Below are 27012 nucleotides of genomic sequence, written 5' to 3'. Positions count from 1 at the left end.
CTTCTGTGTGTGAATGGAGTAATTGTTGGGATGCCACGGAGAAACCGGGGAAGCCCCGGAGGAAAACTCCGTGTTGCCTAGTCCACGGCCTTGCCCAACATAAGTTATAAATTCGGGCACCGCCGGGAATCGAACCCGAGACCCTAGGATTACAAGGCCAGCGTTCTAACCGCTAGACCACCGTGGTCAGAAAGGAGTATAATGAAACTTTAGTCTTGTAAAAATAAACAAGTAACATAATTTTAAATCTAACTACTGTTTTTCATTGCAATTTGTATGTCTGATAAATATCAGAGACCCGTATGTGTATGTCATTTATATTGTAGTGTCGGTAAAGTAGTGAACTGTACTATTACTGTAACTTTTGAATTTATTGCGAAGTTTCTCATCACCGAAGAAATTCATTTCTGGACAGATTTTAAGTTGACTAAAGCCGATTTTAATTTTTTCTGTAAAATATCAATAAAGAAAGTGTCAAAAGGTGCTGGTGTAATTCAATAATTTAATTAACAATTTCCGACGTCAGGACATTAATTTATTACAGCAACCACTAGCTGCATACAGCAAAATACGAGTATAATGGGATACTTGTTATCACAGTCAACCTTTAAACACTGATTTATTGAATACTTAGACGGACTTCGTTAATTGGTGCTTATATCCTCAGCACCGCAGATCCCATTACTTCGCGTCTCTAGCATTCATGGCTGTAATCCAGATCTTCATAGCCGCATTTGCAAATAAAAGTTGACAAAAATGCGGCTACTAACTTCGCCATACCTGTCTGTTCGTCTGCTCGCCAGCCTAACAAGCTCGAGTACGGAGCGGATTTTATACTGAGATTTTTACTATCAGACGTCGGTACATTTATATTAAGAAAGCATGTTCGTGTTTTGTTCTCTTATTTCATTCCGATTTACATATGAGTATTTCCATAAACCCGCTTCTTTTGTGACTCATGAAGGCTGTTTCGAGAAAGGTAACCTTTAGTTTTTTCATGTTTTATAAACGTTTTTATTAAAATCTACAATTAAATTTATAAACAGAGTTTTCCTAGAGATGTTAAAATTCGTGCAAGGAAGTTTGTAAGTGGAGTCAGAGTTTTTAGTCTTTATTTGACTGAAGAATGTGACATCGTCAGGATGTTGACTGTTTGGAAATAACGTTGGCAACTCTTGCTTGGAACTTGTATATGACTTGCAGGCAACTAATCATTAAGTTGAACAAAAGAATTTATGTAAATAAGCCAACCATTTAACAATATAAAGTAAAATAAATGGAAGGGCTTGGAGGAGAGGACGCACCAAAGTTGGTCTGGACGCAATGGCCAGAACAAAGTTCTTTTGTTTCTGTTGGTGATCGAATGCCGGTCGTCCAGCTATACTGACTGAGCTACCCCGAAACATCTTTGCGAACTGTGGATTACCGTAAAGTTATTTTATTGGCGGGGGTGGGGTGGGGGGCACCGAAACATGCGTGAACCGAACTTTTAAAATATGTACAAAATCGATAAAAATGATATCCTGCTTCTCTAAAGGTTTGCAATAATGATTGATTCATTATCTGTCTTGTGTAACAGGCAGTGTCCAGCACGATTGTGAATGTGGTGATTTATATGCATTTCGTAAAGGAGAACGCCATAAAGTTGTATGTAGTTTTACAGAAATTCAAAACTTACACAATCCAATTTATAAATTTTATGTAAATATGGTGTCATTTAAATATGAGTATTATGGGAAACATTAAACAAGCATGAGATGTCTGTAATTCATTGTATCAAGAACATGTAATTTGCCATTGTCGCCCTCGGTGGACTATTGGTTAGCGTGCTCTCCACAGGACCTCAAGGTTCGCGAGTTCAATCCCAGCCGAGGTCGGTGGATTTTTAAGTGTGATAAAAATCCGTAGCACAACTTCCTTCGGAGGGGAAGTAAAGCCGGCGGTCTCATGTCGTAGATTTACGGCATGTAAAAGAACCTTACGAGCATGATACGAGATGTTTCGTAAGCAAAATTCAGCGGCCATTTCTCACCCAAAAGTCTCCTGACTAACTGCTAGATGGCTCTGGCAGTCAAATCAGGATTGAGTAGAAATTGAGCAGAGTCAGTGGGCTGGTCACCCACTACTTCATGCACGACCAAGACCACGAAACCTCCGAAAAGGAGGCGGCGAAAACCCACAACAGGGTTGTAGTGCCGAGAAACAACAATAACAATTTGTCAGTACATTTCTCATCTCAGACAACTTCTGAGTGAAAACCTCTTAAAAATCAATTTCATAGATATTATGTTTTCATATATTTGTTTCTTGTAGGTGTTTTAGAGAAGCCAGTGTGCACAAGAACTGAAAAGTCGCATGTCATAATGGAAGATGTTGCTAGCAGCCACACTTTCATGGAAGGCAATACTGTGCCATGTAAAACTACTGGAAAGAATAAAATACCCTTGGGTAATGCTTATACTTTGTATCCTAATGTTATAAGAATTAAATTTTGTTGAATTGCTTGCTCAGAAAACAAATATTGTGGGTCCAGTTGAAGGAAGATTATGATTCCCAATAAGATTTCAGACTTCTGTGTCATTCCTGAATACAGTACAACTATTTTTGCATTATATTAATTGTAGACACAACAGCTCTTGAAAATTGAAATAGAGTGAAGTAGCCTGCCTTAGAATTGTGTTTTTCCTTATGTCAGAACCAAAACCATCTGAAGTTTAATTTTGTTACTTCTTTGTTGTCTCTCAATGTAATGAATACAGAAAAGAATTTTATGCATAATCATGTACTCCAACTTCAGGTGCATATGACTCCAAACTGAAGGTTGTCTTTTCTAACATTTGTAAGCACCACTTCAATTATCTTAAAACATTTTATTAATACGAACTGAATTTTAAATATATGTGAAGAGGAGGGATAGGGGATTTGTTTATATGATTTTATAAATGTTTAATCATGCAGTAGTTTAACATTTCTGTATTTTCCTTAGTACCTGCACGAGTTCAGCTTGGAATAATGGCCTTCTTCATGTTTTTCATCACTCAAATGATTCGCTCTAATCTGTATATTGCTCGTGTTGGCATGACAGATTTAGGAAATGTAACAAATGAGTCTCATTCAAATGTAAGTTTATAAAAGCAAAAATAACTTTGTACTTCATTTAATATCATGGCAGTCAGTGATGGGTGATAATATGATGATACTAGATTCTTGTTTATTTACATAAGAACTGCAGTAGCAGTTACATGTCCATCTCACAGCCTTTACGACTCCCAAGAATTCTTTCAAATTTCTTTAGAAGTAAACATTTACAATAAACCTTCTGTTTATTCAAAACTACAAAACAGATCAGCAAACAAAAAATTATGCTGAATGTATATTTCGTAGTGAAGTGTTGGTTGGTTATATTTTCTTTTTTATCCTCTGTTCTGTCAGAGACTTTCGCACTCTGTTCTGAATTATTACAAATCTTTGATTATCAATATGGAATTTATTAACTGTTTCAGAAGTTAAACTGGGATGAACAAGAAACTGCGATGGTCCTCAGTGCGTTCTACTGGAGTTACTGGATAACAGAACTTCCAGGTGGTTTGCTGGCTCAGAGGTTTGGTGGCTGTCATGTATTGGGTTTTGGTGTTTTATTGGCAGGACTGCTGAACCTCGTTTTCCCATTAGCTTGCAGAGTACATTATGGAGCGGCTGCAGTTCTCAGAGCCATCCAAGGACTTGCTCTGGTATGAAACTAAAAGTTACAATATTTATTAAATATGAACATTGATTTATAAATTTTACTGCTATAGCATATTTATTAATGTATTCTGTATCAATATTTAAATGCTAATAGTACCCTACGAGAGAGTTGGCATCCTTGGACATAAATTTTCTGTTTGACAACAGGGTGTGACTTGGCCAGCAACCCATGTCCTCTCAGCTCATTGGATTCCATCCACTGAGCGCAGCAAGTTTATGACTACTTACCATGGTAAGCTTACACCACATGTACATGCAGAGAAAGAGGAATTACTACAACCATCTTTTGATTATCTGGAAAAATATAACATTTTATAATTTACAAAAATGCTGCGAAGAAATATACCGAGCATAATGATACAGTTGCGAGTTCTACCATTGTCCTGCCTGAGGGCATTCATACGCAGTTTAATGTTTTCAAGATGTAGCCAGTTTGATTCAATGCTACATTAACATTTATTCTGATTAAAGTTTTCCACCTTATTCTACTGATTTCCAAGTACTCGCGATATTGGGAAACTGAGATCCATTGTCATTTCTTATATCTGTTGTGATTTTTAAGTGTTCATAAAATAATCAGGCTTTATTTCATAATCGCTTGATTAAAAATGGTGCGATATTGTTATAGAGTGGCAACATTTTTGTGTACTATGTCATTTTTTAATTGGAATTCATACTTGCATGAAAAGAATCCTCCCAAAAGTCTGTTTTATCTTAGTTTTGATCTGAATGTTTTTTAAAGCTGTCATTTTCAAACTTCAATATTTTGTTTAGGGGTTATACGAACCTTGAGCTAATTCTAGCACTGAAAAAAGAGTAAGAAGGAAAGTTCTTCTTCTTATTATTATTCTTCTTCTTCTTCTTCTTCTTCTTCTTTTATGGCTCTCCGGTCCGTATTTGGTCCATGGCCTCCTCAATTCTCCTCTTCCATTCGGTCCTATCCTCCGCTGCCTGTCCCGAGGCTTTGAAACATCTTCCTTTTTACGGTGCAAGGTTGTTAGTCTTGCGACCAACCCCCAACCTGGAGGACCAGGGTACCTGTCTTAGCCTGACCTCTCCCCCCTCGACCAATCTGGCTAGGGAGGCCCTACCAGTAGCTCTTGGGGTCACTGAGGTACTGAAGCCCCATCACCACGACAAGGTGCAGGTACCATTAAGTGGGGAAGAAGGAAAGTCAAGATTGGAAAATAAAATAATTAATATAGCTTCTCTGAAAATCCAATTGAAATATTCTAGTTGAAGAATAAAATTCTGTAAACATTAACAAGTGGATTGCGGTTTGTTTCATAATTGTTCTGTAAGACAATGTCTTGTGTTAATAATACTTATAGTTCTGAGCAGTTTAAGTAGTGGCATAATGGATTTAGTAAGCCAGGAATGGAGCTTATCAGAATAGAATTGGATGGTATTCCACTGCATGCTGAATCACCTCTAGCAGTTTTTTTTTCAAAGATGTAACCTAATATATCTGTTTAGCTGAAGATATTAGTATGAAATATGAATCAGCTAGAAATTACTTGTGTTCTTTTCAAAGCTGCTGTTACTGTTACCTGAGTGAAAAGCTTGTCACCCAACTTCTCTGTATGATCCCTAAAAAAATCCCATATAAAGAAGACTAGGATATTTGGGTACCCTGATTTTCCCTTTCTGGAGATTTTACTTAATTCAGAAAATGCTTACACACATGGTTCTGACCATTATTCAAAAGCCAATTTTGTGCTTTTTATAATTTGTATTGTTGATATAAGTACTAATTACCTGTACATATATTGTTTGGTAATATAAATTGTAGGAATCTACTTTTAGGGTAATAAGTTTTTAAGATATTATAAGAAAATAAACAGGACTCACTTGTATAAATTCCTATAAGTGAGTCCTGTTTGGGTATAGAATATCTCACATTAACTGCTTAAAGCTGAATGGGAACTAAGTATGTACCATCTGCTTGAACTGTACATTTTATATTTATGTGTCTTGTATTATTATCAGCGTAAACAATAGTTATTTCCTTAAACAGATTAAGAAACTGATCTTTGTAATGCTGAAGTGTTGTGTTTTATTTGATGTATAGACAGAGTTCTTAAATATTATTTTGATAAGTTGCAACTTCAAAGGGCTGATAATGTTGCAAGGAAAGTCTGTCCAGAATGTGATTCAGTGTTCTAGTGATCTTCATTTTATGTGCAGTGTTGGACATTTTACTTCCAAGACTAATAGAGCACACTGTTTTCTGGACGGTTTCTTTAGTTGAGAATGAAAAGATTTATAACATGATGTTATCTTGAATAACAGTGTGATTTGGTGTTTTACAGGGTCTGCTGTTGGTACAGCATTAACATATCCTTTGAGTGGGCTTCTCATGGCTGTATTGGATTGGCAGTATGTTTTCTATGTGACTGGAGCTCTCACGCTGACGTGGTATGCTTTCTGGTGGTATCTTGTGTATGACTCTCCCGCACAGCACCCACGGATATCGGACGCTGAACGGAAGTACCTGGAACGTGTTATTGGAGACTCTGTTGCTTCCCACAAGGTATTTGAGAAATTTTAAGAGGAAATATGACAATTATTTTGCTAATTAAGTTGTCAGTTGACAAACAGCTAAAGCACGCATTTCCAAATAAAGCCTGTAATTGACTTCCATGTAGAGTACCTGAATTCAGAACTTCTTTAGAACATATATGCCTAGGAAAGTAAGAACTTGGTGCGTACTGTAAACAATAAATTACTTAGCCTACGTGAGTTTCTCAAGTTCATCAATAGCAGTTCCTAACTTTCTGTAAAATTTCAAAATGTATCATGTTTTTGCCACACATGCCAACTTATCAGTGTTGCAATTTTTTGTACAAAATTATCAGCCTGTTTAGGAATGTGGTCTTTCAAGTTATTACACAATGTAAACTTGTTGACAGTTACCAGCGTCTCAGAGGAATTTGTCACCTCCATCTTCACTTATACTAGAAATATGGAGCTACGAAGTTCCCCCAAAAGGTTGGTAATCTCGTACAAAAATATATGGTGTTGTAACTCAAAAAACCACAATCCATATTTTCCCACCTAAAATCTGACATCAACGTGGTTATTTGTCAGGTCTTGTATGTTGGATCCTGTGCTTCTGGATAGTAATGAAGCATGAAAAAATCCTATTTTACCTGTCAAAATAGGACTGCATTGTAAAACAGAGGTTGTAAGTACTGTTATACTTTTCAGTCACCTACAAGTTCTTACCAGTGACACATTATTCAAGAGATATTATACTGTCTCAAATTTGGAAATTCAAAGATATGGAAAAGAAGCACTTTTAATTTAATGAAATATTCAAAGTAATACCCTTCATCCCGAATCCAAAATTGTTTCTGCTTTCCTTAAAATCTTTTTACAGTTCCTTACCTCTTTAACCAATAAATATACAGAAGTATAAGGGCTGACTTTAAAGTAACAACAATCTTTTACAGGACCCTCCATTACAAACCCCTTGGTCATCGATTCTCTTGTCAGTACCATTTTGGGCTGTACTGTTTGCCTCACAGGGTCTCATGTGGGGAACCATCACATTAACCATGCAACTGCCTGCCTATTTCAGAAGTGTTTACATGCTGGATATCAAAACGGTAAGTATTAACTCAATAACTGCCAGTAATGTAGATGTCAATTTAATCCTGTGTGCTAAGCAGCGTGGGGTGGTGTGGAGGGAACAGTGGTGGGCTCTTGTGAATGCGGTAAGAACCTTTGGGCATAAAATGTTGGGAATTTCTTGAGTAACTGAGCGACTATTGACTTGGCTCCATGGAGTAAGTAGTAAGTAAGTAAGTGCTAAGTAGCAATAATTAAATAAAGTTACATAAAATAATTAACATATTCCAGTGATGGTACATTACATTCAACATTGTTCTTTTTATGGACTTGATTCATCATTTGACATTCCAAACTAAGACCACTATATTTCCAGACCTGGCTCTGCTTTAGTCTTCAGGTAAAAATACCTATTCTGTTGGGTGCCATAGGCGGGGCTAATCCCAATCCCAGGGATTGACAAAGCCTTGTTTTTATACCGCTTTAAATCCTCCATTATAGGATAATGGAGCATATAAATGGGCATGGATGAGAAGTGTCAATTGAAAAAAATTTGTACTTATTTTGATTTTCGAGTAATTTTACTTACTTTGTTATCATAAATTTTTGGAACAATTGAATGACTTCTTTTACAGGCAAGACAAAATATTGTAATGTAATGCTGTAATGTTTCAGACTGTCCTTGTATCAGGTACTAATATTATCAGTGAATGTGTTAGAATTATATATTATTTTAAAAACTTTCTATGTTGTTGTATTGTTAATAGGATATTATATGGAAAGCTTAGTAAAGAACTAGTCTGCAAATTAGCATACAAAAAATTATTGTATGTGAGTGTATGTCAGGGTTAAGTAGAAATTGTGCAGAGGCAGTGGGCTTGTCACTCATCATCATCACTGGCTTTACTACCCGGTGTGGGTCTCGGCCGCCTCTATGGAGGTTTCTCGGTCTTTGAAGTGTGAATTTGTGAGTAGTGAGTGTCCAGCCCACTGACTCTGCACAATTTCTAATCAATCCCGATTTGAATGCCAGAACCATCTAGCAGTCAATCGGGAGACTTGGGTGAGAAATAGCAGCTGCATTTTGCTTGCAAAACATCTCGTCCATACTCGTAAAGTCCTTTTACATGCTGTATATCTACGACCGCTGGCTTTACTTCCCTTCCAAAGCAAGTTGTGCTATGGATTTTTATCACCCTTAAAAATCCACCAACCTCGGCCAGGTTTCAGTACACAACCCACTAGTCCACCGATGGCGACAGGCTTGTCACTCGCTACTCATAAATGTACACTTCACAGACAAAGAAACCTCCCACATGGGAAGAGGCCAAGGCTTGGCTTCGGGCTGTCGCGTCATAGAGTCAATCAGTCAGTGAGTCAAATATTCTTCATACAGGATACCATGTGTATTTTGCCTCACTACAGTATTAACTCTTTGTTCACTTGCAGACAAATAGTTGCAAAGGGTTTTGTTTCTCTGTTACAGAATGGCTTTGTTTCTGGTATACCTGAACTCTGCAAGTTTGCCTTCAGTCTTGCTTTCTCTACTGTAATGGACTACATGTTGCGCAATAAATATTTGTCAATAACTGTAGTTCGCAAAATCTCTGTAGCCACAAGTAAGTACACTATAATAATTGAAAATAAAAGTGTGCATAAATTTTGTAAAAGAATTTTATTGTTGCTGTATGTAATGTGTTTTCATTGTGTGATGCTGAATCAGTAAAGTCTGTTCTAGATGAACTAAAGGATCCCTAGTACATATTATTGATACATTAGTTTCCTTCAAGGGGGCCTGCTATATTAGTACATGATTAGATGAAAGCATGTGTAAGAGTCAGAACAAGGAAATAAATTTGTACTAAGACTGTTTGCAGACATCTGAGAGTTACGATATTCTGTTTGACAGGTGAATTTATCCCTGCTGTACTGCTTGTAGTACTCGGATTCCTCAGCAAAAGTAGTGCAACAGTTGCTGTAGTACTGCTAGCTTTGGCTTCTGCAGTGGGAGGAGCCAGCTCTTCAGGCAGTTTGCCCAATATTGTTGATCTCAGTCCCAACTTTGCAGGTACTTGATTGTTGGCATTTCCTGTACATCACTTTTAACATGCTCTTTTCACTTGAACAACATATTCTGGACTAATGGGGCCATTATCTGGTTAACTTCCCTGTTTCTATGTCATGGTACTAAGGATGTCCTCCCCAATGCCCATAAATAATGATAAAACTATATATTCAAACATTTCTAGTTTAGTTAGTAGTTAAAAACCCAAAAATTTTACCAAAATGATTTTAGCACAGCCTGATGAGTCTTTGTGTGTTTTTTCTGAGTTGTTTATGTTGTGGTGTGTTGTAGAACATTGGGGTATGGTCCATCTGTTTAGGGGTGGGGAGGTTACTGTGCTGCTATCTACAGAGATATACAATGATATTTCACTCATACATTTACACAACCTGGAGAAGTATATTACTATTGTATGGCATATTTCGTAGTATTGTTATTAGAAGAATGCATATAAAATCTTTTTTGGTCCTTAACAACAGTGACAACTATCTTAAAACATTTATTGTTGGTTAGTTACCCAGCTGTTTTATCAGTTTCTGAGGTTGCATAGGACAGAATAAAATATGGTAGGGCAATTGTGAATTAATGAGGTATATTGTAGGTGAATGCAATGATCATAACAATTTTTTGTTGAAGGCTATCCAGCCAGTATCATTTGAATGTTTCAGGGACACTTATTGGCATCATTAAAACAATGGCATTGATTCCTGGAGTGTTATCTCCAAACACTGTCAGCCTCCTGAACAACAGCCTTGTAAGTACAATGACATAACCATGATATAGCCATAGGTGTGTGACAGTATAGAACAGAACACTCGGATTACACCAAGGCAGCGGACTGCTGCCACCTGCCAGGTTGAAATCGTAACTCCAGTCTAAATCATTTGTATACACCCCTCGTATACACAGTAGAAGGTGTAATAATTAAGTTCCTGGAATGCAACATAGAAGCTGCATTTAATTACTTACACACTAATGGTTGCTTTCACATTTGAAGTAGTCTCCTTGTGCACCAAAACACTTAGTTAGTCAGTGTTTCCTCTGCTCAAAATATTTCTGGAACTCCTCTTCTGGAATTCTCATTGGGATGGTTGTCTCATGTCCCTGAATGTCATCAATGTCTGATAATCTGTGGCCCTTCAAAGCTGTCTTCAGTTTTGGAAATAGCCGAGTCATACAGGGCTAGATCTGCCATTTTATGGTAGATGGTCAAATTTCAATATTGATTTTTTTGCCAAAAACTCCTGGACAGCAAGCAAATCATGAGCACAGGTAAAGTTGTGGTCTTCTCCAACAAACAGACTCATGTAACCTTGCCAACATTTCCAAATAACAATATTTATGCACTTTTTGGCATTCTTTAAGAAACTAAAAGTTAACAATGCCCTTGTGATCAGAAAATAAATGAGCATTATCTTCACTTGGGCTTGTGATATGAGCGCCCCCTTTAAACCTTTTATGCCACTCAAAGACATTAAACTTTTTGATAGCGTCTGTACCGTAAGACTCTGTTAACATCTACAGAGTTTCACTACTGATTTTTCCTAACTTTGCGCAAAACTTGATGTCAGTGCACTGCTCCAACAATCTGTCTCTCATTTTTCTATCGGGATGAAAATGCTCATGTAACGCTGCTATTGCTTCATTACTACTGCCTTGTTTGCTTCACCACACACGTCGTAACATGTCACTGCCAAGCTATTGCTCACTTGGTACTCGACGTGACATATGTGAGCGGGCATTCTGGTAATTTAATTGTCGCACTTCGTATTGTGTGCACGTGTGCATGGTAGATATAGCCAGTAGTTTAAGGCTGGATAAGGGGTTGATGTTACTAGTATTATGGGGATAGAGAAAGTGACAAAAGAACCAGTATTTTGGGTATAAACAGCCAGTTTTATGGGAAATGCCAAAACAGTCTTTTTGCCACTATTATGGGCATGGTAATGGTCATTATAAAGGCCATGACTAGATAGTTCTGTATAGCCAGTTCTATGGTTATGGCCAGATATGTCAAAAAGCAAAAATATGCAGCAGGACAGAGGTGTCAATGGAGCCACTATAATAAACATGGACAGATATTTCTATATTTACAATATTATAACAATGAGTAGATGTCTCTACAGAGTGGTCCTTAAATGTCTGGCCAAACTTCGAGAGCATGTTCTAATAACTCTGAGGATGAAAGAAGGTAGTACTGACATAGGTCCAGAAATTCTTCTCATCTGAGTTACAGTCCTGCACATATAGCCTGTGGTCATTCCCATAACACACTCTATGTAGACCTATCTCACCACTCCCATACAATGGGCTAACAATACCCATGATAATTCCCATAATAATGGCTATCTAGACCACTCTGAACATGCCCACTGTAATGGGTATAGATGATCTTAGCCGTGATCACAATACTGGCTGTTGACTCCTCTCTTCATGACCATTATACTGACCATATAGAAATCTGGCCATTCCCATAATAATGGCTCTATAGAAACTGGGAAACATGCACTTAATAATAGCTATATAGATCCACATGATCATGCACATATTAAGTACTATATAGACCCATATGTCAATGCCCAAAATAACGGCTCTATAAAACCTCTTGGTCATTCCAATTCCAATAGCCACAGAGACAAATCTTGCAAATGCTCATACTAATTTATCCATACTCCGTTCTGGCTAGGCCTGTTACTATGGCTACATAGACACCTCTGTCCTTGCCCATAATACTTGCTACCGCGATGCTGCGTATCGACGAGGCCGTGTCTTGGCGCAGACTTGTCTCAACGAGGCCGAGACCTACGTCGGTACCTGACCGGGTCCGGTGGAGACCGGGTGAGGAGAATTTTGAAAAAAAATTCAAAATATGAAAAATTGTTGGAAAATGTTCAAGAAGCGCACAAAACCAAAATCTTTCGATATATTTGAAAATTATTTGAAATTGAAATTTTTCAATTCTTTTTTAGTCCTGTGCACTTTTTCGCCAATTTCCATCATTTTTTAATTTTTGAAAATTTTTGAAAATTTTGAAAAATTTCCCCACCGTTCCTTACCTTAACTTGTGTCTGCCAGACACGGTCTCTGTCGTACCCTGTCGCAGATGGACAGTCTCTGCCGGACTAGGTCTCTGTATGACCCAGTCTCTAACAGGAGGTATCTAGCCTAGCCTAACCTAACATAACCTAACATAACCTAACCTATCCTATCCTAACCTAACACAACCTAAACTAACCTAACCTATCCCAACCTAACCTAACCCAAACTAACCTAACCAAACCTAACTTAACCTATCCTAACCTAACCCAACCTAATCTATCATATCTTAACCTAGCCTAACCTAACAACGTAACCTATACTAACCTAACCTAACTTAAACCAACCTAACCTAACCCAACCTATCCTAACATAACTTAACCTAACCTATCCCAACCTAACCTAACCCAACCTAACCTAACCAATCCTAACCTAACCAAACCTAACCTAACCCAATCTAAACTCTGAGACATGCGGAGTCTTGCAGAGACCGTGTGAGGCAGAGAACGTGTCTGACGAAGACCGGTTGAAGCACAGATCGGATGAGAGAGACCGTGCCTGTGTTAGATATAGTTTATCAGAGACCGGTTAATTCTTGAAAAAAAAATTTGAATGTAAAATTTTCCAATTCTTTTTGGTTTTGTGCGCTTTTTGGACAATTTCCAGCATTTCTTGATTTTTTGAAAATTTGGAAAAATTTCATATCTTCTCCAAAAATTCTCCCCACCCGATCGCTGTCACCAAAGTGCTCTGCCTCATCCGGTCTTTGACATACCCTGTCTGACTGATCCTGTCTCAGTAAGGTCCGGTCTCTGTATGACACTGTCTCCAACAAAAGTTAACCTAACCTAACCCAACCTATCCTATCCTAACCTAGCCCAACCCAACCTATCCTATCCTAACGTAACCTAACTTACCCTAACCTATCCCAACCTAACCTAACCTATCCTAACCTAATCCAACCTAATCTAATCTAACCTATCATATCTTAATCTAACCTATCAACCTAACCCAATCTAACCTAACCTAATCTAATCCAACCTAACCTATCCTAACATAACGTAACCTAACCTAACCCAACCTAACCTATCTCAACCTAACCTAACCCAACCTAACCTAACCAATCCTAACCTAACCAAACCTAACCCAACCTAACTTAACCCAAACTAACCTATCTCAAACTAACCTAACCGAAACCTAACCTAACCAATCCTAACCTAACCTAACCCAACCTAACCTAACCTAACCCAACCCAACCTAACCTCTGAGACATACGGAGTCTTGCAGAGACCGTGTGAAGCAGAGAACGTGTCTGAAGAAGACCAGTTGAAGCAGAGATCGGGTGAGAGAGACCGTGCCTTTGTTACATCGAGTTTGTCAGAGACCGGTTCTTGTATGTATCAACAAATGAAAATTCTAAAAAGAAATAAAATTTTTGAAGAATCAAAAGCGCGGAAAATTGTCTGAAAAGCGCACAACACCAAAAATTTCCTAAATGTTTGAAAACAAAAATTGAAGGTAAAATTTTCCAATTTGTTTTCTTTTGTGCGATTTTTTACAATTTACAGCATTTTTTGTTTTTTTGAAAATTTGGAAAAATTTCGTATTTTTTTCCAAAAATTCTCCAAACCCGATCGCTCTCAGCATTGTGCTCTATCCTCATCCGGTCTTTGACGTAGCCTGTCTAACTGATCCTGTCTCAGTAAGATCCGGTCTTTGTATGACACTGTCTCTAGCCTAAGTTAACCTAACCCAACATAACCTATCCTATCATAACCTAACCCAACCTAACCTTTCCTAACCTAACCTAACCTAAAGCAACCTAACCTAACCCAACCTAATCTAACTTAACATATCCTATCCTAACCTAACCTGAACTGCCCTATCTTAACCTAACCAAAACCAACCCAACCTAACCTAACATATCATTTCCTAACCCAACGTAATCCAACCTATCCTAACGTATCGTAACCTAACCCAATCCAAACTAACCTAACCTACCTTAACCTAACTTAACCAAACCTAACATAACCTAACCCAACCTATCCTATCCTAACCTAACCTAACTTAACGCAACCTAACCTATCTTATCTTAACCTATTTTAACCAAACCAAACCCAGCCTAGCCCATCCTAACCCAACCAAACGTAGCCTAACTTAACCTAATTCAACCTAACCTAACCTATCCTATCTTACCCGAACCTAACCTAATCCAGCTCAACTCAATGTCACCTAACCCAACCTAACCTAACCTAACCTAACCCAAGCTAACCTACCTATCCTAACCTAACCCAACATAACCAAAATTATTCTTACCTAATCTAACCAAACCAACTTAACCTAACCTATCCTAACCTAATCTAAACAAACCCAACCTACACTAACCCAACTTATCCTAACCGAACTTAATCTAAAGTAACCTAACCCAATCTAACCTAATATAACCCAACCTAACCCAAACTAACCTATCCTATCCTAACCTAACCCACCCTAAACTAACCTAACCTCTAAGTCATGCGGAGTCTTCCAAACACCGTGTGAGGCCGAAATTTTTTGTTCTGTGCGCTTCTTGGACAATTTCCAACATTTTTTGATTTTTTTAACATTTTCAAAATATATTTCAAAATTCTCCCCACCTGATGCCTTGAAGATCCGGTCTTTGTTGGACTGTATCTGGTGTACTGTGCCTCTGAGGAACACGGTCATTGCCTCACACGGTCTCTGTTTTGCCTTGTATGAAAAGCTCACTTGCGGCAGACACCAAGTAAGGCAGAGACGGAGACGACCAGACACGTGACTTGCGACTTTTCACAACTTGGGACTTGCGACTTTTCACGTCGTGGGACTTGCGTCTTTTCGGGACTTGGGACAAAATTCTCCCAACCTCATGCGTTGCACAACCGGTTGGTCTCGGACTGTATCAGATGTACTGTGTCCCTGATGAACGCGGTCTCTGCCTCACACGGTCTCTTGACTTGCCGTCTCTGAAAAGCCCATTTGCAGCAAAGACCACGTAAGGCAGAGGCACGGTCCTTCACAAACCGAGTCCTGCAGAGGCCGGTTGCCGTAGACTCCGAGGCAGAAAGCAACCCGGTGAGACAGAGGCGGAGTGCGGCAGAGACTGGGTGACGCATTATCCGAGGCTGGCATGCATCTCTTGGGGAGAATTTTGGAAAAAGTTGAAAATTTTCAAAATTTCCGAAAAATCAAAAAATGCTGGAAATTGTGTGCAAAGCGCATAAATCCAAATTTTTTTGAAAAATCTCAAAAAAAATTGAAGGTGATATTTTTCAAAAATCGTTTGTTTTGTGCGCGATTTGGACAATTTCTAGCATTTTTTGGTTTTTTGAACATTTTAAAATTTTTCAAAATTTCTTTCAAAATTCTCCCCGCCTGGTGCCTTGAAGATCCGGTCGTTGTTGGACTGTATCTGATGTACTGTGCCTCTGACGAACACGGTCATTGCCTCTCACGGTCTCTGTTTTGCCTTGTCTAAAGAGCTCAGTTGCGGCGAACACCACGTAAGGCAGAGACGGAGACGGGCAAAAACGTGACTTGCGACTTTTCACAACTTGGGACTTGCGACTTTTCACGACGTGGGACTTGCGTCTTTTCGGGACTTGGGACAAAATTCTCCCCACCTCATGCGTTGCACAACCGGTCGGTCTCGGACTGTATCTGATGTACTGTGTCTCTGATGAACGTGGTCTGTGCCTCACAAGGTGGCTTGACGTGCCGTCTCTGAAAAGCCCAGTTGCAGCAGAGACCACGTAAGGCAGAGACTGATGCGGGCAGAGGCACGGTCCTTCACACACCGAGTCCTGCAGAGGCCGTTTGCTGTAGACTCCGAGGAACAAAGCAATCCGGTGAGATAGAGGCGGAGTCAGGCAGAGACTGGGTGACGCATTCTTCGAGGCTGGCATGCATCTCTTGGGGAGAATTTTGGAAAAAGTTGAAAATTTTCAAAATTTACGAAAAACCAAAAAATGCTGGAAATTGTGTGCAAAGCGCATAAAACCAATTTTTTTTAAAAATTTCAAAAAAAATTGAAGGTGTTATTTTTCGAAAATTGTTTGTTTTGTGCGCAATTTGGACAATTTCTAGCATTTTTTGATTTTTTGAACGTTTTCAAATTTTTCAAAATTTCTTTCAAAATTCTCCCCACCTGGTGCCTTGAAGATCCGGTCGTTGTTGGACTGTATCTGATGTACTGTGCCTCTGACGAACACGGTATTGCCTCACACGGTCTCTGTTTTGCCTTGTCTGAAGAGCTCAGTTGCGGCAGACACCACGTAAGGCAGAGACGGAGACGGGCAGACACGTGACTTGCGACTTTTCACAACTTGGGACTTGCGACTTTTCATGACGTGGGACTTGCGTCTTTTCGGGACTTCGGACAAAATTCTCCCCACCTCATGAGTTGCACAACCGGTCGGTCTCGGACTGTATCTGATGTACTGTGTCTCTGATGAACGCGGTCTGTGCCTCAAAAGGTGGCTTGACGTGCCGTCTCTGAGAAGCCCAGATGCAGCAGAGACCACGTAAGGCAGAGACCGATGCGGGCAGAGGCACGGTCCTTCACACACCGAGTCCTGCAGAGGCCGTTTGCTGTAGAGTCCGAGGCACAAAGCAATCCGGTGAGATAGAGGCGGAGTCCGGCAGAGACTGGGTGACGCATTCCTCGAGGCTGGCATGCATCTCTTGGGGAGAATTTTGGAAAAAGTTGAAAATTTTCGAAAAATCAAAAAATGCTGGAAATTGTGTGCAAAGCGCTTAACCAAATTTTTTTGAAAAATCTCAAAAAAAGTTGAAGGTGATATTTTTCAAAAATTGTTTGTTTTGTGCGCAATTTGGACAATTTCTAGCATTTTTTGATTTTTTGAACGTTTACAAATTTTTCAGAATTTCTTTCAAAATTCTCCCCACCTGGTGCCTTGAAGATCCGGTCGTTGTTGGACTGCTTCTGATGTACTGTGCCTCTGACGAACATGGTCATTGCCTCACACGGTCTCTGTTTTGCCTTGTCTGAAGAGCTCAGTTGCGGCAGACACCACGTAAGCAGAGACGGAGACGGGCAGACACGTGACTTGCGACTTTTCACAACTTGGGACTTGCGACTTTTCACGACGTGGGACTTGCGTCTTTTCGGGACTTGCGACAAAATTCTCCCCACCTCATGCGTTGCACAACCGGTCGGTCTCGGACTGTATCTGATGTACTGTGTCTCTGATGAACGCCGTCTGTGCCTCACACGGTCTCTGTTTTGCCTTGTCTGAAGAGCTCAGTTGCGGCAGACACCACGTAAGGCAGAGACGGAGAAGGGCAGACACGTGACTTGCCACTTTTCACAACTTGGGACTTGCGACTTTTCACGACGTGGGACTTCCGTCTTTTCGGGACTTGCGACAAAATTCTCCCCACCTCTTGCGTTGCACAACCGGTCGGTCTCGGACTGTATCTGATGTACTGTGTCTCTGATGAACGCGGTCTGTGCCTCACAAGGTGGCTTGACGTGCCGACTCTGAAAAGCCCAGTTGCAGCAGAGACCACGTTAGGCAGAGACCAATGCGGGCAGAGGCACGGTCCTTCACACACCGAGTCCTGCAGAGGCCGTTCGCTGTAGACTCCGAGGCACAAAGCAATCCGGTGAGATAGAGGCGGAGTCCGGCAGAGACTGCGTGACGCATTCTTCGAGGCTGGCATGCATCTCTTGGGGAGAATTTTGGAAAAAGTTGAAAATTTTCAAAATTTTCGAAAAACCAAAAAATGCTCTAAATTGTGTGCAAAACGCATAAAACCAAATTTTTTTAAAAAATCTCAAAAAAATTTGAAGGTGAAATTTTTCAAAAATTGTTTGTTTTGTGCGCGATTTGGACAATTTCTAGCATTTTTTGGTTTTTTGAACATTTTGAAATTTTTCAAAATTTCTTTCAAAATTCTCCCCACCTGGTGCCTTGAAGATCCGGTCGTTGTTGGACTGTATCTGATGTACTGTGCCTCTGACGAACACGGTCATTGCCTCACACGGTCTCTGTTTTGCCTTGTCTGAAGAGCTCAGTTGCGGCAGACACCACGTAAGGCAGAGACGGAGAGGGGCAGACACGTGACATGCGACTTTTCACGACGTGGGACTTGCGTCTTTCCGGGACTTGCGACAAAATTCTCCCCACCTCATGCGTTGCACAACCGGTAGGTCTCGGACTGTATCTGATGTACTGTGTCTCTGATGAACGCGGTCTGTGCCTCACAAGGTGGCTTGACGTGCCGTCTCTGAAAAGCCCAGTTGCAGCAGAGACCACGTAAGGCAGAGACCGATGCGGGCAGAGGCACGGTCCTTCACACACCGAGTCCTGCAGAGGCCGTTTGCTGTAGACTCCGAGGCACAAAGCAATCCGGTGAGATAGAGGCGGAGTCCGGCAGAGACTGGGTGACGCATTCCTCGAGGCTGGCATGCATCTCTTGGGGAGAATTTTGGAAAAAGTTGAAAATTTTCGAAAAATCAAAAAATGCTGGAAATTGTGTGCAAAGCGATTAACCAAATTTTTTTTAAAAATCTGAAAAAATTTAAAGGTGAAATTTTTCAAAAATTGTTTGTTTTGTGCGCGATTTGGACAATTTCTAGCATTTTTTGGTTTTTTGAACATTTTCAATTTTTTCAAAATTTCTTTCAAAATTCTCCACACCTGGTGCCATGAAGATCCGGTCGTTGTTGGACTGTATCTGATGTACTGTGCCTCTGACGAACACGGTATTGCCTCACACGGTCTCTGTTTTGCCTTGTCTGAAGAGCTCAGTTGCGGCAGACACCACGTAAGGCAGAGACGGAGACGGGCAGACACGTGACTTGCGACTTTTCACAACTTGGGACTTGCGACTTTTCATGACGTGGGACTTGCGTCTTTTCGGGACTTCGGACAAAATTCTCCCCACCTCATGAGTTGCACAACCGGTCGGTCTCGGACTGTATCTGATGTACTGTGTCTCTGATGAACGCGGTCTGTGCCTCAAAAGGTGGCTTGACGTGCCGTCTCTGAGAAGCCCAGATGCAGCAGAGACCACGTAAGGCAGAGACCGATGCGGGCAGAGGCACGGTCCTTCACACACCGAGTCCTGCAGAGGCCGTTTGCTGTAGAGTCCGAGGCACAAAGCAATCCGGTGAGATAGAGGCGGAGTCCGGCAGAGACTGGGTGACGCATTCCTCGAGGCTGGCATGCATCTCTTGGGGAGAATTTTGGAAAAAGTTGAAAATTTTCGAAAAATCAAAAAATGCTGGAAATTGTGTGCAAAGCGCTTAACCAAATTTTTTTGAAAAATCTCAAAAAAAGTTGAAGGTGATATTTTTCAAAAATTGTTTGTTTTGTGCGCAATTTGGACAATTTCTAGCATTTTTTGATTTTTTGAACGTTTACAAATTTTTCAGAATTTCTTTCAAAATTCTCCCCACCTGGTGCCTTGAAGATCCGGTCGTTGTTGGACTGCTTCTGATGTACTGTGCCTCTGACGAACATGGTCATTGCCTCACACGGTCTCTGTTTTGCCTTGTCTGAAGAGCTCAGTTGCGGCAGACACCACGTAAGCAGAGACGGAGACGGGCAGACACGTGACTTGCGACTTTTCACAACTTGGGACTTGCGACTTTTCACGACGTGGGACTTGCGTCTTTTCGGGACTTGCGACAAAATTCTCCCCACCTCATGCGTTGCACAACCGGTCGGTCTCGGACTGTATCTGATGTACTGTGTCTCTGATGAACGCCGTCTGTGCCTCACACGGTCTCTGTTTTGCCTTGTCTGAAGAGCTCAGTTGCGGCAGACACCACGTAAGGCAGAGACGGAGAAGGGCAGACACGTGACTTGCCACTTTTCACAACTTGGGACTTGCGACTTTTCACGACGTGGGACTTCCGTCTTTTCGGGACTTGCGACAAAATTCTCCCCACCTCTTGCGTTGCACAACCGGTCGGTCTCGGACTGTATCTGATGTACTGTGTCTCTGATGAACGCGGTCTGTGCCTCACAAGGTGGCTTGACGTGCCGACTCTGAAAAGCCCAGTTGCAGCAGAGACCACGTTAGGCAGAGACCAATGCGGGCAGAGGCACGGTCCTTCACACACCGAGTCCTGCAGAGGCCGTTCGCTGTAGACTCCGAGGCACAAAGCAATCCGGTGAGATAGAGGCGGAGTCCGGCAGAGACTGCGTGACGCATTCTTCGAGGCTGGCATGCATCTCTTGGGGAGAATTTTGGAAAAAGTTGAAAATTTTCAAAATTTTCGAAAAACCAAAAAATGCTCTAAATTGTGTGCAAAACGCATAAAACCAAATTTTTTTAAAAAATCTCAAAAAAATTTGAAGGTGAAATTTTTCAAAAATTGTTTGTTTTGTGCGCGATTTGGACAATTTCTAGCATTTTTTGGTTTTTTGAACATTTTGAAATTTTTCAAAATTTCTTTCAAAATTCTCCCCACCTGGTGCCTTGAAGATCCGGTCGTTGTTGGACTGTATCTGATGTACTGTGCCTCTGACGAACACGGTCATTGCCTCACACGGTCTCTGTTTTGCCTTGTCTGAAGAGCTCAGTTGCGGCAGACACCACGTAAGGCAGAGACGGAGAGGGGCAGACACGTGACATGCGACTTTTCACGACGTGGGACTTGCGTCTTTCCGGGACTTGCGACAAAATTCTCCCCACCTCATGCGTTGCACAACCGGTAGGTCTCGGACTGTATCTGATGTACTGTGTCTCTGATGAACGCGGTCTGTGCCTCACAAGGTGGCTTGACGTGCCGTCTCTGAAAAGCCCAGTTGCAGCAGAGACCACGTAAGGCAGAGACCGATGCGGGCAGAGGCACGGTCCTTCACACACCGAGTCCTGCAGAGGCCGTTTGCTGTAGACTCCGAGGCACAAAGCAATCCGGTGAGATAGAGGCGGAGTCCGGCAGAGACTGGGTGACGCATTCCTCGAGGCTGGCATGCATCTCTTGGGGAGAATTTTGGAAAAAGTTGAAAATTTTCGAAAAATCAAAAAATGCTGGAAATTGTGTGCAAAGCGATTAACCAAATTTTTTTTAAAAATCTGAAAAAATTTAAAGGTGAAATTTTTCAAAAATTGTTTGTTTTGTGCGCGATTTGGACAATTTCTAGCATTTTTTGGTTTTTTGAACATTTTCAATTTTTTCAAAATTTCTTTCAAAATTCTCCACACCTGGTGCCATGAAGATCCGGTCGTTGTTGGACTGCTTCTGATGTACTGTGCCTCTGACGAACACGGTCATTGCCTCACACGGTCTCTGTTTTGCATTGTCTGAAGAGCTCAGTTGCGGCAGACACCACGTAAGCAGAGACGGAGACGGGCAGACACGTGACTTGCGACTTTTCACAACTTGGGACTTGCGACTTTTCACGACGTGGGACTTGCGTTTTTCGGGACTTTCGACAAAATTCTCCACACCTCATGCGTTGCACAACCGGTCGGTCTCGGACTGTATCTGATGTACTGTGTCTCTGATGAACGAGGACTGTGCCTCACAAGGTGGCTTGACGTGCCGTCTCTGAAAAGCCCAGTTGCAGCAGAGACCACGTATGGCAGAGACCGATGCGGGCAGAGGCACGGTCTTTCACACACCGAGTCCTGCAGAGGCCGTTTGCTGTAGACTCCGAGGCACAAAGCAATCCGGTGAGATAGAGGCGGAGTCCGGCAGAGACTGGGTGACGCATTCTTCGAGGCTGCCATGCATCTCTTGGAGAGAGTTTTGGAAAAAGTTGAAAATTTTCAAAATTTTCGAAAAATCAAAAAATGCTGGAAATTTTGTGCAAAGCGCATAAAACCAAATTTTTTTAAAAAATCTGAACAAAAATTTTGAAGGTGACATTTTTAAAAAATTGTTTGTTTTGTGCGAGATTTGGACAATTTCTAGCATTTTTTTATTTTTTGAACATTTTCAAATTTTTCAAAATTTCTTTCAAAATTCTCCCCGCCTGGTGCCTTGAAGATCCGGTCGTTGTTGGACTGTATCTGATGTACTGTGCCTCTGACGAACACGGTCATTGCCTCACACGGTCTCTGTTTTGCATTGTCTGAAGAGCTCAGTTGCGGCAGACACCACGTAAGCAGAGACGGAGACGGGCAGACACGTGACTTGCGACTTTTCACAACTTGGGACTTGCGACTTTTCACGACGTGGGACTTGCGTCTTTCCGGGACTTGCGACAAAATTCTCCCCACCTCATGCGTTGCACAACCGGTAGGTCTCGGACTGTATCTGATGTACTGTGTCTCTGATGAACGCGGTCTGTGCCTCACAAGGTGGCTTGACGTGCCGTCTCTGAAAAGCCCAGTTGCAGCAGAGACCACGTAAGGCAGAGACCGATGCGGGCAGAGGCACGGTCCTTCACACACCGAGTCCTGCAGAGGCCGTTTGCTGTAGACTCCGAGGCACAAAGCAATCCGGTGAGATAGAGGCGGAGTCCGGCAGAGACTGCGTGACGCATTCTTCAAGGCTGGCATGCATCTCTTGGGGAGAATTTTGGAAAAAGTTGAAAATTTTCAAAATTTTCGAAACACCAAAAAATGCTGGAAATTTTGTGCAAAGCGCATAAAACCAGATATTTTAAAACATCTCAAAAAAATTTGAAGGTGAAATTTTTCAAAAATTGTTTGTTTTGTGCGCAATTTGGACAATGTCTAGCATTTTTTGATTTTTTGAACATTTTAAAATTTTTCAAAATTTCTTTCAAAATTCTCCCCGCCTGGTGCCTTGAAGATCCGGTCGTTGTTGGACTGTATCTGATTTACTGTGCCTCTGACGAACACGGTCATTGCCTCACACGGTCTCTGTTTTGCCTTGTCTGAAGAGCTCAGTTGCGCCAGACACCACGTAAGCAGAGACGGAGACGGGCAGACACGTGACTTGCGACTTTCACAACTTGGGACTTGCGACTTTAAACGACGTGGGACTTGCGTCTTTCCGGGACTTGCGACAAAATTCTCCCCACCTCATGCGTTGCACAACCGGTAGGTCTCGGACTGTATCTGATGTATTGTGTCTCTGATGAACGCGGTCTGTGCCTCACAAGGTGGCTTGAAGTGCCGTCTCTGAAAAGCCCAGTTGCAGCAGAGACCACGTAAGGCAGAGACCGATGCGGGCAGAGGCACGGTCCTTCACACACCGAGTCCTGCAGAGGCCGTTTGCTGTAGACTCCGACGCACAAAGCAATCCGGTGAGATAGAGGCGGAGTCCGGCAGAGACAGCGTGACGCATTCTTCGAGGCTGGCATGCATATCTTGGGGAGAATTTTGGAAAAAGTTGAAAATTTTCAAAATTTTCGAAACACCAAAAAATGCTGGAAATTTTGTGCAAAGCGCATAAAACCAGATTTTATAAAAAATCTCAAAAAAATTTGAAGGTGAAATTTTTCAAAAATTGTTTGTTTTGTGCGCGATTTGGACAATTTCTAGCATTTTTTGGCTTTTTGAACATTTTAAAATTTTTCAAAATTTCTTTCAAAATTCTCCCCACCTGGTGCCTTGAAGATTCGGTCGTTGTTGGACTGTATCTGATGTACTGAGCCTCTGACGAACACGGTCATTGCCTCACACGGTCTCTGTTTTGCCTTGTCTGAAGAGCTCAGTTGCGGCAGACCCCACGTAAGCAGAGACGGAGACGGGCAGACACGTGACTTGCGACTTTTCACAACTTGGGACTTGCGACTTTTCACGACGTGGGACTTGCGTCTTTCCGGGACTTGCGACAAAATTCTCCCCACCTCATGCGTTGCACAACCGGTAGGTCTCGGACTGTATCTGATGTACTGTGTCTCTGATGAACGCGGTCTGTGCCTCACAAGGTGGCTTGACGTGCCGTCTCTGAAGAGCCCAGTTGCAGCAGAGACCACGTAAGGCAGAGACCGATGCGGGCAGAGGCACGGTCCTTCACACACCGAGTCCTGCAGAGGCCGTTTGCTGTAGACTCCGAGGCACAAAGCAATCCGGTGAGATAGAGGCGGAGTCCGGCAGAGACTGGGTGACGCATTCTTCGAGGCTGGCATGAATCTCTTGGGGAGAATTTTGGAAAAAGTTGAAAATTTTCAAAATTTTCGAAACACCAAAAAATGCTGGAAATTTTGTGCAAAGCGCATAAAGCCAGATTTTTTAAAAAATCTCAAAAAAATTTGAATGTGAAATTTTTCAAAAATTGTTTGTTTTGTGCGCAATTTGGACAATTTCTAGCATTTTTTGATTTTTTGAACATTTTCAAATTTTTCAAAATTTCTTTCAAAATTCTCCCCGCCTGGTGTCTTGAAGATCCGGTCGATGTTGGAATGTATCTGATGTACTGTGCCTCTGACGAACACGGTCATTGCCTCACACGGTCTCTGTTTTGCCTTGTCTGAAGAGCTCAGTTGCGGCAGACACCACGTAAGCAAAGACGGAGACGGGCAGACACGTGACTTGCGACTTTTCACAACTTGGGACTTGCGACTTTTCACGACGTGGGACTTGCGTCTTTCCGGGACTTGCGACAAAATTCTCCCCAAGTCATGTGTTGCACAACCGGTCGGTCTCGGACTGTATCTGATGTACTGTGTCTCTGATGAACGCGGTCTATGCCTCACAAGGTGGGTTGTCGTGCCGTCTCTGAAAAGCCCAGTTGCGGCAGAGACCACGTAAGGCAGAGACCGATGCGGGCAGAGGCACGGTCCTTCACACACCGAGTCCTACAGAGGCCGTTTGCTGTAGACTCCGAGGCACAAAGCAATCCGGTGAGACAGAAGCGGTGTCCGGCAGAGACTGGGTGACGCATTCTTCGAGGCTGGTATGCATCACTTGGGGAGAATTTTGGAAAAAGTTGAAAATTTTCAAAATTTTCGAAAAATCAAAAAATGCTGGAAATTGTGTGCAAAGCGCATGAAACCAAATTTTTTTAAAAAATCTCAAAAAAATTTGAAGGCGAAATTTTTCAAAAATTGTTTGTTTTGTGCGCGATTTGGACAATTTCTAGCATTTTTTGGTTTTTTGAACATTTTAAAAATTTTCAAAATTTCTTTCAAAATTCTCCCCACCTGGTGCCTTGAAGATCCGGTCGTTGTTGGACTGTATCTGATGTACTGTGCCTCTGACGAACACGGTCATTGCCTCACACGGTCTCTGTTTTGCCTTGTCTGAAGAGCTCAGTTGCGCCAGACACCACGTAAGCAGAGACGGAGACGGGCAGACACGTGACTTGCGACTTTTCACAACTTGGGACTTGCGACTTTTCACGACGTGGGACTTGCGTCTTTCCGGGACTTGCGACAAAATTCTCCCCACCTCATGCGTTGCACAACCGGTCGGTCTCGGACTGTATCTGATGTACTGTGTCTCTGATGAACGCGGTCTGTGCCTCACAAGGTGGCTTGACTTGCCGTCTCAGAAAAGCCCAGTTGCAGCAGAGACCACGTAAGGCAGAGACCGATGCGGGCAGAGGCACGGTCCTTCACACACCGAGTCCTGCAGAGGCCGTTTGCTGTAGACTCCGAGGCACAAAGCAATCCGGTGAGATAGAGGCGGAGTCCGGCAGAGACTGGGTGACGCATTCTTCGAGGCTGGCATGCATCTCTTGGGGAGAATTTTGGAAAAAGTTGAAAATTTTCTAAATTTTCGAAAAACCAAAAAATGCTGGAAATTTTGTGCAAAGCGCATAAAACCAAATTTTTTTAAAAAATCTCAAAAAAATTTGAAGGTGAAATTTTTCAAAAATTGTTTGTTTTGTGCGCAATTTGGACAATTTCTAGCACTTTTTGATTTTTTGAACATTTTCAAATTTTTCAAAATTTCTTTCAAAATTCTCCCCGCCTGGTGCCTTGAAGATCCGGTCGTTGTTGGACTGTATCTGATTTACTGTGCCTCTGACGAACACGGTCATTGCCTCACACGGTCTCTGTTTTGCCTTGTCTGAAGAGCTCAGTTGCTGCAGACACCACGTAAGCAGAGACGGAGACGGGCAGACACGTGACTTGCGACTTTTCACAACTTGGGACTTGTGACTTTTCACGACGTGGGATTTGCGTCTTTCCGGGACTTGCGACAAAATTCTCCCCACCTCATGCGTTGCACAACCGGTAGGTTTCGGACTGTATCTGATGTACTGTGTCTCTGATGAACGCGGTCTGTGCCTCACAAGGTGGCTTGACGTGCCGTCTCTGAAAAGCCCAGTTGCAGCAGAGACCACGTAAGGCAGAGACCGATGCGGGCAGAGGCACGGTCCTTCACACACCGAGTCCTGCAGAGGCCGTTTGCTGTAGACTCCGAGGCACAAAGCAATCCGGTGAGATAGAGGCGGAGTCCGGCAGAGACTGGGTGACGCATTCTTCGAGGCTGGCATGAATCTCTTGGGGAGAATTTTGGAAAAAGTTGAAAATTTTCAAAATTTTCGAAACACCAAAAAATGCTGGAAATTTTGTGCAAAGCGCATAAAGCCAGATTTTTTAAAAAATCTCAAAAAAATTTGAATGTGAAATTTTTCAAAAATTGTTTGCTTTGTGCGCAATTTGGACAATTTCTAGCATTTTTTGATTTTTTGAACATTTTCAAATTTTTCAAAATTTCTTTCAAAA

At 41.8% G+C, this 27012-nt stretch overlaps 1 protein-coding gene across 8 annotated transcripts in view; it reads left to right on the top strand.

The window, feature by feature from the left end:
* LOC110829635 (sialin) overlaps nt 1-27012 on the top strand; it is a 58176-nt gene that overhangs the window by 2859 nt on the left and 28305 nt on the right. For 7 of the 8 annotated variants that reach the window (XM_087358354.1, XM_087358351.1, XM_087358348.1 and 4 more), the window contains exons 2-10: nt 2314-2448; nt 2987-3120; nt 3504-3731; nt 3895-3979; nt 6060-6280; nt 7203-7358; nt 8807-8939; nt 9230-9388; nt 10054-10139. In XM_087358354.1, the coding sequence (XP_087214480.1) occupies nt 2364-2448; nt 2987-3120; nt 3504-3731; nt 3895-3979; nt 6060-6280; nt 7203-7358; nt 8807-8939; nt 9230-9388; nt 10054-10139 (1287 nt within the window). In that variant the 5' untranslated portion in view covers nt 2314-2363. The remainder of the gene's footprint in view (nt 1-2313; nt 2449-2986; nt 3121-3503; nt 3732-3894; nt 3980-6059; nt 6281-7202; nt 7359-8806; nt 8940-9229; nt 9389-10053; nt 10140-27012) is intronic. The other variant, XM_087358355.1, reaches the window with a different exon arrangement.

Source organism: Zootermopsis nevadensis, unplaced genomic scaffold (genome assembly GCF_977971745.1).
Source record: "Zootermopsis nevadensis isolate Lab colony 2312 unplaced genomic scaffold, Znev_1.0 Znev_ptg000030l, whole genome shotgun sequence".
Taxonomy (NCBI): Eukaryota; Metazoa; Arthropoda; class Insecta; order Blattodea; family Termopsidae; genus Zootermopsis; species Zootermopsis nevadensis.
This window is presented reverse-complemented; position numbering and strand designations above follow the sequence as displayed.